General features: G+C 28.6%; 5 protein-coding genes across 5 annotated transcripts; 3 read left to right on the top strand and 2 right to left on the bottom strand.

Annotated features, from left to right (window-relative positions):
• Positions 1-569: 569 nt before the first annotated feature.
• PUF3 (mRNA-binding protein PUF3) lies at positions 570-3251 on the top strand (the record flags this gene model as incomplete). Its single annotated transcript, XM_011278407.1, has 1 exon — positions 570-3251. One exon carries the CDS (start codon positions 570-572, stop codon positions 3249-3251), a length of 2682 nt encoding a protein of 893 aa, XP_011276709.1.
• A 519-nt stretch (positions 3252-3770) lies between these two features.
• On the bottom strand, positions 3771-8111 carry TSC2 (Tuberous sclerosis 2 protein; the record flags this gene model as incomplete). The annotated part of the gene is made up of 1 exon (XM_011278408.1): positions 3771-8111. One exon carries the CDS (start codon positions 8109-8111, stop codon positions 3771-3773), a length of 4341 nt encoding a protein of 1446 aa, XP_011276710.1.
• Positions 8112-8847: 736 nt separating this feature from the next.
• On the top strand, positions 8848-10314 carry BN7_1001 (putative transporter; the record flags this gene model as incomplete). Its single annotated transcript, XM_011278409.1, has 1 exon — positions 8848-10314. The coding sequence occupies one exon, from the start codon at positions 8848-8850 to the stop codon at positions 10312-10314; it is 1467 nt and encodes a 488-aa protein (XP_011276711.1).
• Positions 10315-10432: 118 nt separating this feature from the next.
• BN7_1002 (amino acid permease) lies at positions 10433-12247 on the bottom strand (the record flags this gene model as incomplete). The annotated part of the gene is made up of 1 exon (XM_011278410.1): positions 10433-12247. One exon carries the CDS (start codon positions 12245-12247, stop codon positions 10433-10435), a length of 1815 nt encoding a protein of 604 aa, XP_011276712.1.
• Positions 12248-14943: 2696 nt separating this feature from the next.
• On the top strand, positions 14944-18996 carry BN7_1003 (uncharacterized protein; the record flags this gene model as incomplete). The annotated part of the gene is made up of 1 exon (XM_011278411.1): positions 14944-18996. One exon carries the CDS (start codon positions 14944-14946, stop codon positions 18994-18996), a length of 4053 nt encoding a protein of 1350 aa, XP_011276713.1.
• Between the last annotated feature and the right edge of the window lie 9 nt (positions 18997-19005).

Consider the following 19005-nt stretch of genomic DNA (forward strand, 5'->3'; position numbering starts at 1 on the left):
AGTAATCTCACTTTATCCATAAGTAACCAATACTTCCTTTTCTGCTCGATGCTCATATCTTCATGTATTCATGAGTATAAAAGTTTAATACTACGTCGGGGTCTGCGTAACCATTTCCGCTTTGGGACACGCTCTCGAAATTTCGCGTAATTCTTCTAAAAAATTGGTGGTTCTTTAAAAAACGACTTTTTTAGTGCAAAAAGTGTGATATTGATAGATAACTCATTCTACTTATTCAAGTTCAACAACGTCAAAGATCCATTCAGATTGTCTCAAGCAACAGACCTTTTCAGATCGCTCACTTGCCTCGTCTCACAAATATCCTGTCCATAGTTTAAAAATTCAAGTGTGAGATCCTTATCAAAAACAAATTTGGAATCGTTCTCCCTTTTCTTGTACATATAGTTTTGAAAACATCTCATAGAACATGTCTGGTGAGTATTAACATGAGTGATTTAATCCAAAGAACTATTTAAGAGTCTAAGAAGACCGTTTTGTTGATTTTGTTTGTGTGATGTTGGGTTTCTGTTTCTACAAAGACTATTACAATCAGTCAATAACCATACACAATGTCTGATGATCGGAAACGTACTAATAACAAACCAAAGTCTTCTAGACTTAAAAAGTTCTTTAACTCATTACAAATTCCTGCTAACATGTATGATTTAGAAGGTGCATCCATTTGGGAATCACCAAACATGGAGCGCTCTTCCAAGAACAGCGCTTCAAATTCATCATTGGATCGTTTAGGTTCCGCTCAATATAAACCAACAGGACCACCAAGCAGAAATTTCCGTGCTTCATCAGTTGATATTGATAAAGATATTGGAAGTATCATTTCCAGTATCAGTAATTCTAATTCCAATCAAAATGGGCTCAACAATTTTGATCAACCAACAAATTTAATCAATGATCGCAGAAACTCTACAACTAGTGGTGCTGGTTCGGATGTTGATAGTGATTATGGCAATGCTTTTGGTTTCAAAAGAGGAACTTTGTCCCTGGGTAATTACAACATGGGTAACAATAATTCAAATGCTTCTGTTGCTGCTGGTGCAAGAAATAATGCTTTTGGATCAGCTTCCATCAGTGGTGGTATTCCTTCTCATATCAATGGTGCTGGTTCTGGTCGTTTCTTAGAAAAATTTGCCGCTGTGGCTGAAGCAACTAGAGAAGTTGAATTATTAGGTGGTGGTGTTGGTTCATTATCCATTGGAAGTACAAGTGCTCGTGTTCCAGGATCTTCAAGAAGAACGAGTTTTTTAACTCCTGAAGGTACCACTGTTAATAAACCTTTCCATGATAGTTCACCAAATTCATTAAGTGAAAGTTTAAATAATCCATTAAATGCAAATACTTCAAGACAGTCAATCTCTGAAAGAATTGATAATTATAATTTATCGAATGCAAATTCTCCAGATCAAGCTTTTAAATCTGCTTTAGGTTCTCAAAGTCGTGCAATGTCTATTTCTTCAGATCTTAATAATCCTTCAGAACATAATTCAATTAGTTTTGATGTTAATGGTGAAAATGTTAATACTAGTATATGGAACCCTGCTTCTGCTGCTTCTGCTACTACATTTACACCAACATCTAATATCAATGGTGATCAACAACAACAACAACAACCTTTCCCAAATTATCCACAAATGTTTCCTTATGGATTCCCATTCAATCAACCATTTCCAATGATGCCAATGATGCCACCTCAATTTTTGGATTCTCAAAATATGTTTAATGCTCAACAAGCTCAACAAGGATCTGCTGTTGAAAGTCCACCAAATGGTGATGTTAAACCTTCTGATGCAAAAAATACTGAATTACCAAAATTGAATGAAGATCAACAACCAAAAACTTTTTCACCATTCGTACCAGGTATTCATTTACAACCACAACCATTAAATGGTGGATTTAATTCACAATCACCATTTGTTTATCCTCAATCATTTTCACCATATGGATTTTTACCACCACAATTGAATGGTACACCTGATGTTCAAAATAATGATATTAATCAACAATTTCCATCAAACGGTACTACTAATAATACCAATAATCATAATAATATAAATAATAAGAGACGTTCACCAAAACAACCATCATCATCATCAAATGGTAATGGAGTATCACGTTCAAATGGTAATGGTAAAGGACCAAAAAATCATATTTATAGAAGTCCATTACTGGAAGAATTTCGTAATAATACTTCAAAAGAATATAGATTAAAAGATATTTTTGGAAGTGCTGTTGAATTTTCAAAAGATCAACATGGTTCAAGATTTATTCAACAACAATTAGAAATTAGTTCAGATGAAGAAAATGAAGTTATTTTCAATGAAATTCGTGAAGCTTCATTAGAATTAATGACTGATGTTTTCGGTAATTATGTTATTCAAAAATATTTTGAACATGGTTCAGATACTCAAAGACAAGTTTTATTGGAACAAATGAAGAATCAAGTTCAACATTTATCAATGCAAATGTATGGTTGTAGAGTTGTTCAAAAAGCTATTGAATATGTTCCATTAAATGATCAAATTTCCATTATAACTGAATTAAAAGATTCAATTGTTTCATGTATTAAAGATCAAAATGGTAATCATGTTATTCAAAAATCTATTGAAAAAATTCCAATTGAAAAAATTGAATTTATTTTAGATTCTTTAAAAACACAAATTTATCATTTATCAACTCATACATATGGTTGTCGAGTTATACAAAGATTATTAGAATTTTCCAAACCAAAAGATCAAGAATATATTTTGAATGAATTAAATAAATTCACTTATTTCTTAATTCAAGATCAATTTGGTAATTATGTTATTCAACATATTATTGAACATGGTAAACCATCAGAAAGAAAATTAATTGTTGATACAGTATTAGGTTCAGTTGTTGATTTTTCAAAACATAAATTTGCATCAAATGTTGTTGAAAAATGTGTTATATTTGGGGATGATGAACAAAGATCATTAATTTTGGATGAAGTTTTGAAAAACAATGAAAAAGATGATGATAAACCAGTTGATGATCGTTCACCATTGGGATTAATGATGAAGGATCAATTTGCTAATTATGTTGTTCAAAAATTAGTTGATGTTACAAAAGGTTCAAAAAAGAAAATATTGATTAAAAAAATTAAACAATTTTTAAAACAAATTTCAAAAACAAATTATGGTAAACATTTAGCATCAATTGAAAAACTTATTGTTTTATCTGAAACTGCAATCACATCAGATGATGAAGAATAATAAACATAATCTGTTTTTTTGTTTTTTTTTTGAGAACCTACATTCAATTCCAAACCCAAATATTCCTTTTATTTCCTTTTTATCCATCTTGTGAATAGTTTACATCATTTCAATCATTAATAATTTTAAAAAAGAGTATTTATATTAAGAAAGATATTTGGTTTATTAATAAAGTCCTTCATTAAATATTTTTCAAATCATTTTAAAATCTCATGAAGTGGAATGAGAATAAAAAAGAACATAATAATATAATTTTAAAAATTATTGCTCCTGGATATATAAATTTGTATACTTATAATAATAATTATGTTAAATAATAGATTTATTGTAATCATAGGAGGTTAAACAGTAGCTAGTGTGATCTTATCAAAATTAGTATAGTAATACCCAGATTTTACTACTTACTTTATCTGATCAGCTGTATTCGTCATCAACCAACTAGATTCTAATTACTCAATTACTACACCTAAAATCCAAATAAATAAATATATATATATAAGTAGTATTTTACATACTTTTCTATTTTGTAAATGAATTAAATTCTAAATTTCTAAAAATTTCATTATCACCATCTTGTAAAGATTCAAATTTTGATCTTGAAATACTATTATTCCTTGAAAGACCTGTAGAACTACCACTTGTACTACCAGATAATTGATCCAAGAATGATTGTCCAGTTGTCTTATCAATTTTTTCTTCATTTGTCTTGGAATCTTGTTGTTGTTGATGAATATTCAATGATTTTTCTTTAATCATATTGATTTGTTTCATTCTATGAGACCAATTTGAAGTATATTGACCATTTGAATGCCAAATTTGAGCAAATTGATTTGCAACTAATGATAAAGTTCTAACAAAAGTTGATAAATTTTCTTCTGAAACAATTTTAAAATGACATGTAGCAAATAAACCAGGTACTCCAGATCTTCTATGAATTTTAACTTTATATTTTTGAATCTTGTCATTTGAAGAATTTCCATGGAATGAAACACTATGTGGTTGAATAACAATATTAAGGAAATTAAATTGACTTTTAATAATATTAAAATCAAATTGTAATCCCGATTCATCGAAAAAAATATTAACATAATTATTCCCAATATGTCTTTTTTTATTTAAAAATTGTTCATCATTTGTACGATTAGGCATTAACGTTGTAGTATGATAAATTAATTGTAAAATTTTATCATTCCAACCATAAGCATATTCACCATCATTATTATTATCAATATCCAATCCACCAACATAAAAACTTTTACAATTTTTTAATTTAATTAATCTACCAAATTTTGATAAAAATTTATCATATTTTAAAGAACCTGAAGTATTTGATAAAATTTCATTTTCAGTTTTTTGATTTGGTCCAATATATAATAAACCAATTTTATGAAATTCAACAACTGGTATTCTATCAAAATTTGTTATTGATCTAATAAGACTTGGTTCATTATCAGGTATTGCAATTGGTTTATTTGAATTTTCAGGGTCAGAATGAATAATTAATTGTAAAAAGATAAAATTTGATGAAAAATCACCTGTACCATCCTCCAAGGGTTTGGAATGTAATTGATTTGTATAAACTGGAATCATTGATTCTTCTGGAATAATTTTGAAAACTGTTGTACCTGAGGCTCTCCTGGTAATTATTATAGATTCACCAGTTTTAGGATGTGTATCAATTGAAATAATACTTGAGCCATAAACCCATTTTGATGATAATATAGGTTCATCATCATCATCATTATTTTCTAAAGTTTTAATGGGGATTGGATTGAATTTTAATTCCAGATCTGAATAAGTAAATCTTGAAATTAAATCTAAGAAACCTAAATTTTGATTATTTATATCAGAACCATGATTTATGGTTGATGTAATTAAATTTTTTATAATAAATGATGATAAATATTTCCGATCATTTAATTTCATATTTAAATACCAATTTGCAATAACATCATAAGATAAAGTTAATAAATAAATTGAAATTGTTGGAGTAACTTCTAAATTTTCCGTGGAGGGGGAAATTTCAGCTTTTAATTCTTTACCATGTTGTAAAATTCCCTGATGTTGATCTTGTGTGGAATTTTTCAATTCTTGAATTTCATGAGCATATTGAATTAATTTAAATGTTATACCAAAAGCTCTTTTGAATTCATCAACTGTAAAATTTGAAGTTAATTCAGGTAAATAACTTAATGATAATAAAAATTCTAATATATGAGCTGAAGCAAATGCACTTGAAATTCTTGTTTGTAATTTTGTTAAAATCATTGGTAAATATTTCTTAATTGATAATGGAATTTCATAACAACATACAGTAAGGATATGAATACATGGTATAGCAGTTTTTTCCCAACTTGATAACCCCACAAGCAATGAATTAATTAATTGATCTTCATCTTGCTTGGAGAATAAACCATGATATGAAATTAATGGAGTAAAATTTCTAACAATAGCAACTTGTAAATCATATTTTGTCATCTTGGGAGGTAATTTTAAATTTGATGGTAAATTTTTCAAGATTAATTGATTACAAATTAAATTTTTAAAAATAATTAAACTTTTTGAACATGATTCAAATAATTTTAAATTTGATAATTGTGGACAAAAATGTGCATAAATAAATGAATAAATTTCCCAATCTGGACAAGTTTCAAGAATTTTTATAATAACATTTAACCAAGATTCAATATTTAATGATGATTTATTAGGATCTATAGAATTATCATCTAATATTGTTAAGTTGATACATGGTTTATCTAATGTTTCATTAGGTATATATGAAACTTCTTCAGGATAAGTCCATTTTTCTAAATTTTCTAAAGTTAATGAATCAATCAAATCTTCTTCATGTTGTTGTTGCTTTTTAATGTTTAAATTTCTTTGGAAAGCAGCACTTAAACCATCCATATCAGTTGGATTTGATAAATAAATTTGTTTATCAGTTGAAGCTCTGATTCTAACAAATAATCTTGATATAATTAATAATAAATCAATATTTTTTTGAACAAGTGAATTTTCAATAATTTTGATTAATGTATTGTAAATATTTAAAACATTTTCATGATTTTGGTTAACTAAATTTATGGAAAAAATTGTAACTAAAGTTTTAGTTAATTTTTTTTGTGTGTTTTTATTTAATTGAGGTGATCTTGTTGTTGTAAATGTTGTTATACTTGATCTTCTTTGTTTTTGAAAATCAATGAAACCAGGTAATATATAATTATTTATAATTTGTTCAAAAATTTCTCTGGGTAAAAATAATGATAATTGAATTAAAATTTCAGAAATTTTATCCAAAATTTGAGAATTTTCCTCAATATATAAATTTTTCAAAAAAAATTCATTTAATCTTGTAAATATTTCATTATTCCCTGGTGTAGTAGTTTCAATTGAATCATAAATATCTTTAATTAATTTTAATGAATATAATCTAACATTAAGATCTTTCCCTTGGTCATAATAAAAATTTTCCAAAATTAAATTTAAATTTTGTTCCCATGAATCAGGGTTTATTATTGGTGAACAATAATTTTCTAATTGATAAAATTTCAAAACTGTTATTGAAATTTTATTTGAAATTTTATTTGAATGAGTTATGAAAAATTTAATTAAATTTTCATGTTTCCCTGGGTATTTAGAATTTTCCATTAAATTTTGTAAATGAATTAAAATTAATTTAAAACAATCAATTTCATCATTTTTGGTGATTTTGGTACTTAGGATATTTAATATTTCCAAAATATTTATACTTTTGGGATCATCCCAAGTATTAAAATTTATTTGATTAAGTACTAAGTCATTTAAATAAATTTCATTTATAAATTGTAAAATTGTTAAACTTAAATTTGATTTATTCCAATTTATAATTTTTTTAAAATTTAATAAAATTGATTGGAAATGTATTAATGATGCAAAATTTATTGTTAATTGACCTAGGATCTTTATGGTTCCAATTGATGCATTTATATTTTTTTCATTTGAATTTTTAGATATAATTATATCTAATAAATTGTTAAAAACCTCTTGGAACCCCAGTTTATTGATTAAATTATTTGTAATTTCTAAAACAATATCATTAAATTTTAAATTTAAATTTGATGAAGACATAATTATTGATAAAATTTCATAAAGCAATTCCAATGGGATATTATTATATAAATTTATTGAATCAATTATATAAAGACATGATTCCAAAATATCAAAATTTGAAGTTTTTAAACATAATTTAATTAAATTTGTTAAAAACCCATGAAGTTCATCTTCTCTTGATGTAAATAATTCATATTTTATACATTCATTAATGAAATTTAATAGATTCAATACTTTCAATGATTTATTTAATTCATTTGATGATAATAAATTATTAAAGAATTGAATAATTGGTAATTTAAATGAATTTTGATAATGATGAATAAATTTCCCATTGGTTGTTATTTTATCAATGATTTCTAAGAATTGTGGGAAAAGGGGGTCTAATTTATCTTTTGATATAAAACAATTTGAAATTAAATCATTAAAATATGCAAACATTGTATCATCATCTTGTTGTTGATCTTGACCTAATTCAATACATGAAGATAATAAATTTAACCCAGATTGTCTTGTATTTGATTGATTATTTGGACTGATTAAATCTTTAGCAACATACCATACTTTGGGGACCACCGATGAATCAAATTCATTCAACACATTGATAATTTCATTTATTGATTTTAGTCTTGTATTCAAAGGACTTGATCGTACTTGAATAAATAAATCTTGTTTATATTTATCATTGGTAATGGATTCGACTTGGATATCAAATTTATCATTGTTTGATTTGAACGAGTTTGTTATTGACTTCAGGAATCCACTTGACATTTAGATAGCGCTGTGTTGTGTGGATGGGCGGGTGGTGGTTGATGATGATGATGATGATAATGATATTGTTGATATTGTTGATGTTTATTTTGTTTAGTTAATTCATAAGCGAGAATTAGACAGAGCTCGCTTAAACAGACTAACTCCACTCTCCTTCTAAACTCCTTCTAAACTCTAGGCAGAGCAGGCAGAGTCCACTCCACACCACATCAATTCTAGGCAGAGATACAATTATACCATTACTATTACAATACTATACTATACTACTAGATCTACCTACATCTATTACTTTCATTATACTAGTAAATATACTATACATTACTACTACATTACCATTAAACAATTACATCACCTGTCTATTCCACTGTCCACTTCTCTCATGATCTCATAATCTTATATTCGTTTATGCTTGTGGTCTTATATACTACTTACAATTATTCTTTAGATCTATTGCTAATGAAATGATCTTATGATATAGACTATACTATCAATACTATTCTATCATGATAATAATATCGTATTAGTACTCTTTTCAATACTCTTTTTCTTACCACTTACCACTTCCACTCCCACTTCTTTTTCTTGATGGGACGATAATGGTCAATGGTTCCATGGGAATATCGTTTAAAAATTTATATGACATGATGTATTTTATAAAATTATATATAATCATCACCACATCACAACTAAACACACCCACAACCAGCAACTACAACAACCACAACCACACACCATCATGTCTATACCCAAGGAAAAAGATGAACTAACAATAACTCAATCAAAAGAATCAATATCACCCCTTTCAGACCCTAATGACCCACTCTTCCAAAAAATTGAATCTCAACTAATTAAAAAATTTGATTTCATTATAATACCATGTCTTTCCCTTGCCTACCTATATTCCAACTTGGATAAGGCAAATATAGGTAATGCTCAAGCAGCAGGGATGAGTGAAGACTTAGGTCTAACAGGTAATCAATATGGTAATGTTGTTAGTTTATTATTTGTTACTTATGTTATATTTGAAGTTCCAATTGCCATATGTTTAAAAAAAATTGGTACAAGAAAATCTCTATCAATATTAACATTGTGTTTTGGTATTGTTTGTCTTTGTACTTCATTTGTTCAGAATTATAAATCTTTATTAGCAATGAGAATGTTATTAGGTTTATTTGAAAGTGGTATTATCCCAGTTATTAATGTTATGCTTTCAATGTGTTATACAAAACAAGAAATGGCAAAACGTTGTTCAATAATTTATAGTGCAAGTGCTGCCGCGGGGGCTTTTGGTGGTCTTTTAGCATTTGGATTAATTAAAATTAATGCTCATGGTTGGGAAGGTTGGAGATGGTTATTTGCAATTGAAGGTGTCTTGACAATAAGTTCATTTCCCATATTGGTTATATTATTACCACCTGGTGATTTAACCCAGACTTGGTGGTTAACAACAGATGAAAAAACTGTACTAAAGACAAGATTATCAATATATCCAGATTTTTACCAGGATGAAAAATTTTCATGGTCAGAGATCAAAAGAAGTTTTATTGATATTGATGTATTAATTTTATATACTTATGAATTTTGTGTTGATTTAACATTATTTGGTATTTCAACTTTTTTACCTTCAATAATAAAAGGTATGGGTTATGATAAATATAAGACACAATTATTAACTATTCCATTTTATTCCCTTGCATTATTAAGTTTTATGGGTATGGCTTGGATTTCTGATAAATTACAACATAGAGGTGGATTCCTTATTATAGGTTTAATTATGGAAATTATTGGTTATTCAATCTTAATCTCCCAGGACTCTTTGGGGGCTCGTTATACGGGGTGTATGTTAATTTCATTAGGTATTTATGTATGTTCTGCTCTAAGTATAATGTGGATAAATAACAATTGTGCAGGTCATTACAAGAGAGCTACTTCAGCAGGTATGATGACAACAATTGGTAGTATTGCAGGTGTCCTTGCAGGACAAATTTATACAATGGATTCAGCACCAAGGTATTTAAAAGGTTTGAAAATTACTTTGGGGTTAACTGTATTGGCAATGGTGTTGGTTATAGTTGTTTTATATTATTATAAAACCCAAAATGACAAGAGAGGGAAAGAATTGAAGAGGTTAGAAGATCAAGGTTTGGATATTAATGTTAAACCTGAAAATGATCGTTCTGTTTATTTTAAATTTATGTTATAAAATAAATAAATTATATATATACGTTAATACTTGTTTATACAATATTATCTTATTAAAATCACAAAAAAATGTATTACTAATTATGAAATCTATATGAATGAATTATATGAGGGACTTCTTAACACCAATATTTATAAGCTCTATAATATAATGGACTATTAGCTAATCTTTGTTTTTCAAAAATAATTTCTTGTTTTAATAATTCCATATCAATATGTTTTCTACCAGTATCAATATCCATATCTTTAGCTCTAATAAACAATGTCCAATTTTTTTTCCAAAGTTTATGACCAAAATAAAAAACAACAAATAATACTAATGATAACCAAACTGAAAAAAAACTTTCTGCATCTGCTTTATCAGTTGGGAAAAGGGCAACCCAAAATTGTCCCATTAATACCAACATATTCATAAAAATACCATATACTGAACCCCAAACACCAGTTTGTGAAACATAAGTTAATTCATCAGTTGATCTACCTTGAACATACAAAGCTCTTCTAAATCTTAAATGTGCAATACAAACAGATAACCATGCAAAAATTGTTGATAACCCAGATAAAGCTGATAACCAAGTGAAAACTTCATTTTGTTTTGATGATGATGCAATAAATGAAATTAATCCAAAAATTAATGTAAATAATGTTGCAACTAATGGTCTACCTCTTCTATCAATATATGATAAAATTTTTGGTGCATGACCAATATCTGCTAATGATGCAAAGACTCTTGATGATGCATAAACTGAAGAATTTGCCACTGATAAAACTGCAATCAAGATAATTGCATTCATTAATGATGGTAACCCTTTAATACCACCATTTTTAATTGCAATAACAAATGGTGAAATTGATGCTTTGGCATCAGGATCTGAATTTAATAATCTACTATCATTATATGGAACTAAACATCCAATTAATGTTAACATTGTAACATAAATTATTGTTAATAACCAAAATGTTTGTTTGGCAGCTTTTGGAATAGTTTCTCTTGGATTTGAACATTCTGATCCCATAACTGCAATTAATTCAGTACCTGCAAATGAAAAAGCTGCAGTAACGAAAACTGAACAAACACCTTTAAAACCATGAGAAAAAGCACCTGGATTTTCCCAATATTTACCACCAATATAACCACCTGATGGACCACCACCACCGATTAATACAAGCCCTAAGATGAAAAATCCAGCTGCAGCAATGATTTTAATTAATGACATTACAACTTCAGTTTCTGCATAAATTTTAACATCCAACATATTTAAAATAAATACAAAAACATAAAAAATTGCAACCCATGCATCTGAATCAATTTTATGATTCCAATATTTTATAGTTATAGCAGCTGCAACTAATTCCAAAGGAAATAAAATTAACCATTGTAATGCATAATTCCAACCCATTGCAAAACCAAATGATGGATCAATAAATCTTGTTGCATATGTAGTAAACCCACCAGTAACTGGGAAAGTAACACAAAGTTCCCCCAAAGCAACCATTGTACTAAACATCATTGTGGCAATAATAACCCAACCAATAACTAATGCAGCAGGACCACCTGTATTTAAAGAACCACCAGAATTAACAAATAAACCAGTCCCCAAAGCACCACCAATGACAATCATCATTAAATGACGAGTTGATAAATCTTTTTTCATTTGAGTTCTTGAAGAATTTAATGCAGCTCTTTCAACATCTGTTAATTCATTATAATCTCTTAATTCTGTTTTATCAATATAAGATTCTGAATTTTCTGGTATAGCTTCTTTAAAAGAATCTTTAAAATTTTGCCATTTACCTAATTTACCATTACCATTATTTTGTTCATTTGTTTCAATATTTGAATCTGTATAAATTTCATTACCTAAACCTGGATTATTTGATGTATTTACCGTTATACCAGATCCTTTTCTGGATTCAACATCTGAATTGGACATATTGATATTCCCAGTCTTATGTTGTATATATGAGTCCAATGTACTTCCAAAAGAAGTTGAGTATTAGCACAATTCCAATGAATAGTATTGAAATTGATAAATATTGAAGTGTTTGTTTTTTAAACTGGATCTTTATTAACTTTTATTTATTTAAATTGGTTGGACATTCCAACCCAAAAAGATTTTATGACTGATGTTGTGTTAACCAGGGAAATCTTTTTGTTTTTTTTCGTTTTTTCGTTTCTTATTTTTATAAATTTGGGATTTTACATCAAAATAAGCGATTTAAATTTACCTTTATTACTTGATTTGGTAATATAAACGGTTTTTGAAAAGTGTAAAAAGTGTAAAATTTAAGGCGAACAGACTGAGCTCAGACAGAGAGCCTAGTGAAGCAGCCTGCTACCTAGTGAAGAGCTGCCTGGCAGCTGGCAGCCTGAAGAGAACTTCTGCCTTTGTAAAGTCAAGGCTGATATTACAGCATTTACACTCAAAGCGTATATAGTATACAGGCTTCTTAATATAAAGTAAATCGGTTACAACTGTGTGAAATTTGATCCTTGATTTAATATAACACACTTGCTAGTGAACCCCCTGTCATTGATCTGTCACGTAATTTCAATTCAAGTCTTTGTTAATTTCATGTATTCAATAAAGATCTTGAAGACTTGTACCAAACAATTGAATAAAGGGTACTCAAACTTTGGCGTAATTAGACAAGAGGGTATTACTCGATATAGTAATTGTGGTATTTAAACTTTTTATAAATCTAACCGTTTTTTTCGCAGGTTTTTCGCAAAATTACCAATTTTAATCAAAATGCCGTATAAAATTTAAATTGTATCTGAAAATGCTTAATTACTGGTTAATTTTAAAATTAATTTAATACATAATCAAACTTTTAATTTTTTTGGTTGTAATATCTTGCATGAATCTATGACTCTTATACTTGATCACCTTATAACTTTTAATTAGTTAGTACATGTTGTAGTGGTACCTGATCAACTAATTAGCTGTTGGTTTTGATTAGCGGAATTTCTGTATAGTATATACGAAAAGAATACAACCACTAAACGTCGAAACATTTAAAGATCTTCTATTACATTCCAGTGGTGCTCTTTAAGCTGGGGGTTCACTTCTTTATGATCAACTTCAATATCATGTCATTGTTTGTTAATATGGTGTATTCATAGTCACTAGTGTCAACTTTGTGTATTCTATAATTGCTTGACCGCCCTTAAGATCTATATATTTGCCTTAGGTATTAGAGGACCAGCTTAGTTTAAAATATAATTAGCGGATCTTAAAGATCAGCGTAAGTTGTTACCTCCAACTAGCCTCAAGAGAACTTCAAAGAAAATCAAACGTCCATAGATATATATGAGTTATATATATATGTGTTAATTTAACTAATTATAAGCCTTCGAAAAATTATAAAGATGAGATTGTTTATCAGTTTATATATATAATTCCATTTATATATAAAATTGGTTGAAGTTAATATGATTCTTGGATCTTAACATCTTGACTATCTATATGCATAAAACGCCTCAATCAATCTTATAGATCTTGAGATCTTGAGATATCATCAATTTATTCGTCACACCTTTGGACTTTAAACACGTTTCAAAAAACATTGCAAAAGTACTTAATCTATTCAAAAGGGGTCCTCGTATGAGTACTATCATTGTTTTATTGATAGTCTTGACGTCTTGACGTCTTGACTTAACTTATTTTTTGATTGGAATGTGAAAATATGGAAATTAATTAGTCGTGTGATTCGACTCTCAAATGTATAAAACTTTTAAGGCAGCATAACTTCACGTTTTATAATTCAAGAATTCCAACTTACAACGTTCCAACGTTCCAACGTTCCAACATTAAGCATTTCAACAACCATCCATTCTATCATCAACCATCATTGACAACTTGTTAGCAATCACTAAATTATCTAGGTTTTGGATCTATTTGCCAAGTGTCAACAATTTTTAAGGCTTATGATTTATGATAAATTATCGTACCAGCTATTTTGAAAGTGATTAATATGGAATGCTCTGTAGTAAGAAGTAATTGTGGGCTCTCATGAAGCTATCTCGCTTACTTGTGAAATACAACTTGATGGGAGATATTGTAATCTCTAGAAATATTATATATACCGTGATAGCTGATGAGTTATAGATCACATAAATTATATCTTCAACATCTGTCCAAGTTTACACAAAAGGTAAACTAAACATGAGCAATGAAGTGATATCAAACAACTAAGCAATTGCTTAGTGTAATGATGGCCTTGAAGCAGTATATCTTTTTGATCCTATGATACACAAGATCAACCAAACTCAAACAAATCACTAATAAATTACTATAAATAACAGCTTTTTCCATGATTTAATAATTCGTAAAAGTTTATTAGCCCTACAGAAACGTGACTCACAAACAAATACACGCTTACGTAAGTTTAACTTGATAGTACGGGATTAAGGGATTATGTCCGACGTAATAATTATTTTGCTGTTGAGCTATCAAAGAGTCACCAAAGATACGAACTTACGATTCATGGTGATCCGTTTACCGTTATTTTCTGTTATTAATTCATAATAATGAAGTTCTTGTGATATATTCTCTTGGAAAAATCAACATTTTAAATTCCTCATTAACAAGGTCATTTTGACACCTTAACAAAAACAAGAAAACAAATGATTGATAAACAAAATGAATCACGAAATCAGAGTAATAAAGCTATAGACATCAAATTCAATGAAGATGCTCGTGATGTTAGTGATGTTAGTGATGCTAGTGATGTTGATGAAACTCCCATATTACTAAAGGAGACATTCTGGTTAACAAGGTTATTTGTTGGTAATAAAGTGGCACCAATACCTAAGGAAAGAAAACCATATCCTTTGATTAATGCAAATTTATTCTCCAAATTAACATTATCTTGGGTTTCAGAGATTATAAAAATTGGATACCATAGAAGAATCGAAGATGAAGATTTATATGAATTAGTTGATGATTTAGCTATTCAAAATATGACTACTGATTTTGGAACCCATTTTGAAAAACGAATTAAAGAATGGAAAGAATCTAAACAAAGAAAATCAGATGAAAAATTTTCTAAATATGTTTTACTATTAGCATTAAATGACACATTTTGGGAAAGGTACTGGTTTGGTGGTGTCTTCAGAGTCATTTGTGATGTTACACAAGTTGTCACTCCTTTATTAGTTCGTTCATTGGTTAGACATGTTCATTATCAAGAATCAGATCCATCATTGGGGAAAGGTAAAGCTATTGGTTATTGTTTTGGTATATCATTACTTCTTATACTATCATCTTTAGCAAATTGTAATTTCTTCCATATGTCAATGTTATCAGGTGCTCAAGTTAAAGCTGTATTAACAAATATTGCTTATAATAAATCTTTTAAATTAAGTGCTAAAAGTAAAATGGAATTTCCTAATGGGAAAGTTAATACTTTAGTTATGACTGATTTAGCAAGAATTGATTTAGCTCTAGGTGTTTTACATTTCATATGGTCATTTACCATAGCTTTAGCTATATCAATTGCTATTCTTATAGTATTTATTGGTCCATCTGCATTAGTTGGGATTGCAACTTGCCTTGTGGTGATTTTTTTTGTATTTGCATTAAGTAAAGCTTTAAAATCATTAAGGAAAAAAACATCAGGATATATTGATTCTAGAGTTTCAGCAGTTAGAGAAGTTGTTAATGCTATGAAGATGATTAAATTTTATTGTTGGGAAATGCCATATTATCAAATAATTTCAAATATAAGAGATTCAGAAAAAAAACATGTTTTAAAAATGCGTTATATTAAATCTTCTTTATTTTCATTAGTCACTTCAACAAGTATTTTAGCACAATGTTTCACATTTTTAACATTATATGGAGTTGGTAGTGGGAATTTCAAATCTTATAATATTTTTTCATCTTTAGCTTTGTTCAGTTCTTTACGTCAACCACTTAGTGTCTTACCTTCTGCAGTGGCATTTGTTGTTGATGGTAACATTGCTTTAGATCGTGTTACAGAATTTTTACAAGCTGAAGAATCTGATGAATATGTGGAATTCATGGATATCAATGAATCTGAAAATTCTATAGAGATTGAAAATGGGACATTCACTTGGAATGTTTCCAATACCGATGAGGAATCCAAAATTTCAAATATTTTCGATAATATTGATTTAAAAGTACAAAGAGGTGAGTTTATTGTTATAACTGGATCTGTGGGTTCTGGTAAATCATCATTATTAAATGCTATTCATGGAACAATTCAAAAAATAACTGGTTCGGTTAAAATCTTTGGTTCTATGACTTTTTGTTCAATACCATGGATCCAAAATGAAACAATCAGAGAAAATATTTTATTTGGTAAACCTTATGATAAAGACAGATATTGGTCAATTATAAAATATTGTTCTTTAGAAGATGATTTAAAGTTATTTAGTCATGGTGATCAAACAGAAGTTGGTGAACGTGGTATTACACTTTCAGGTGGTCAAAAAGCTCGTATTAATTTAGCAAGAGCAGTTTATGCTGATTCAGATATCATATTAATGGATGATGTTTTAAGCGCAGTTGATGCAAAAGTTGGGAAACATATTATGGATAGTTGTATTTGTGGATTTTTGAAAAATAAGACTAGAATATTAGCAACTCATCAATTATCACTTATTAACTCTGCTGATCGTGTTGTATTTGTTGATGGTTCTGGTAAGATAATTGTTGGTAAAATGGATGAAGTTAAACAACAGAGTAAAGAATTTACAAATTTGATGAATTATAGTACTGAAAGAGGTGATGACAATGAAGGAGATGATGAAGATGATAAGCCCATCAAGGAGAAAGATCAGATCAATTTTAAAAAGGATCTTGATGAAAAGAATCCTCAAACAGAAGATAAAAGGCATAATATCATTGAGAAAGAATATAGAAGCTCTAAGTCAATCTCATGGGACGTTTATTATCGTTATGCAGCTTTAGGATCTGGAAAATTATATTATATAATGTTGCCCTTCTTCATGTTTTGTGCTATAATTAATGGATTCTTACTTACATTTTACTCGGTATGGTTGAGTTTTTGGATTTCTGATAGATTTGGGTATTCAAATCCTGTTTATGCTGGATTATTTGCATTATTTTCTATAATGAGTGTTTTATCAAACATTTTCATGTTATTAATAGTGGGTAAAGTGAATAATGAAGCAAGTTTAAAATTGTTCAAGTTAGCTTTGATGAATATTTTAAGAACTCCAATGAGCTTTATGGATACAACACCAATTGGTCGTATTTTGAATAGATTCACTAAGGATATAGATACATTAGATTCAAATTTAGCTGATCAATTTAGCATTTTCTACATTGCTATAGTGGCTGTTTTCAGTACGTTCATTATGTGTGGTGTATATATACCATATCTATTCATATCGTACCCATTTATTGCATTTCTTTATTTAACATTATCCAAATATTATCAAACCTCTGCATTGGATATTAAAAGATTAGAAGCTAATAATAGATCAAATGTTTTCAGTCACTTTAATGAAACATTATCAGGTATGAGTACAGTCATATCATATGGCTCAGATGAACGTTTCTCCAAAAAATTCAATTTTTTAATCGATAAGATGGATATGGCATATTTCATAACTATAGCAAATCAAAGATGGTTGGCTATTAGATTAGATACCATAGCTGCAGGTATAACACTTTTGGTAACAATATTATGTGTTTGTGGGGTTTTCAATTTAAATTCATCCTCTACTGGTTTATTAGTTTCTTATATTATTCAAATTTCTGGGATAATTTCAATGTTGATGAGAAATAAAACACAAGTTGAAAATGATATGAATTCAGCTGAAAGATTGTATGAATATGCTTATATGTTACCCCAAGAATCTGCACAAACTATAGAGCCTGGTCCTTCTCAAGAATGGCCTGAACATGGTGCTGTAATTTTCCAAGATGTTAGTTTGAGATATAGAGAAGGTTTACCATTAGTGCTCAAAAATGTTTCATTTGATATTAGATCACAAGAAAAAATTGGTATATGTGGTAGAACTGGTGCTGGTAAAAGTACAATTATGAATGCCTTATTTCGTATTAATGAATTAGTCACTGGTAAGATTTTTATTGATGGTATAGATATATCAACTGTTGGTTTAGATCAATTGAGGTCAAAATTATCAATCATTCCACAAGATCCCGTATTGTTCAAAGGTACTGTCAGACAGAATTTGGATCCATTTCAGCAATACACTGATCTTGAATTATGGGATTCATTGAGAAGATCTTGGTTGATTGAAGATTTATCAAATGATGATAAATTACATACTGATTCTGAATCTGAAGAAAAGAATAAGTTTCATTTAGATCAACTGATAGAAGATGATGGTGAAAACTTCTCCCTTGGTGAGAAACAACTCATAGCGCTTGCTAGAGCCTTAGTTAGAAACTCTAAGATCTTAGTTATGGATGAAGCAACATCAAGTGTTGACTATGAAACTGATACTAAGATTCAATCCACTATCGCTAATGAATTTGCTAATTGTACCATATTGTGTATTGCTCATAGATTGAAAACAATTTTGAAATATGATAGAATTTTAGTATTGGATGCTGGTGAAATAAGTGAGTTTGACACACCGATAAATCTTTTCAGAAAAAATGGGGTCTTTACAGATATGTGTCAAAGATCTGGTATTACGGAAGTGGATTTTTCATGAAATTTGATG

Source organism: Wickerhamomyces ciferrii, contig 00020 (assembly GCF_000313485.1).
Source record: "Wickerhamomyces ciferrii WGS project CAIF00000000 data, strain NRRL Y-1031 F-60-10, contig 00020, whole genome shotgun sequence".
Classification (NCBI taxonomy): Eukaryota; Fungi; Ascomycota; class Saccharomycetes; order Phaffomycetales; family Wickerhamomycetaceae; genus Hansenula; species Hansenula ciferrii.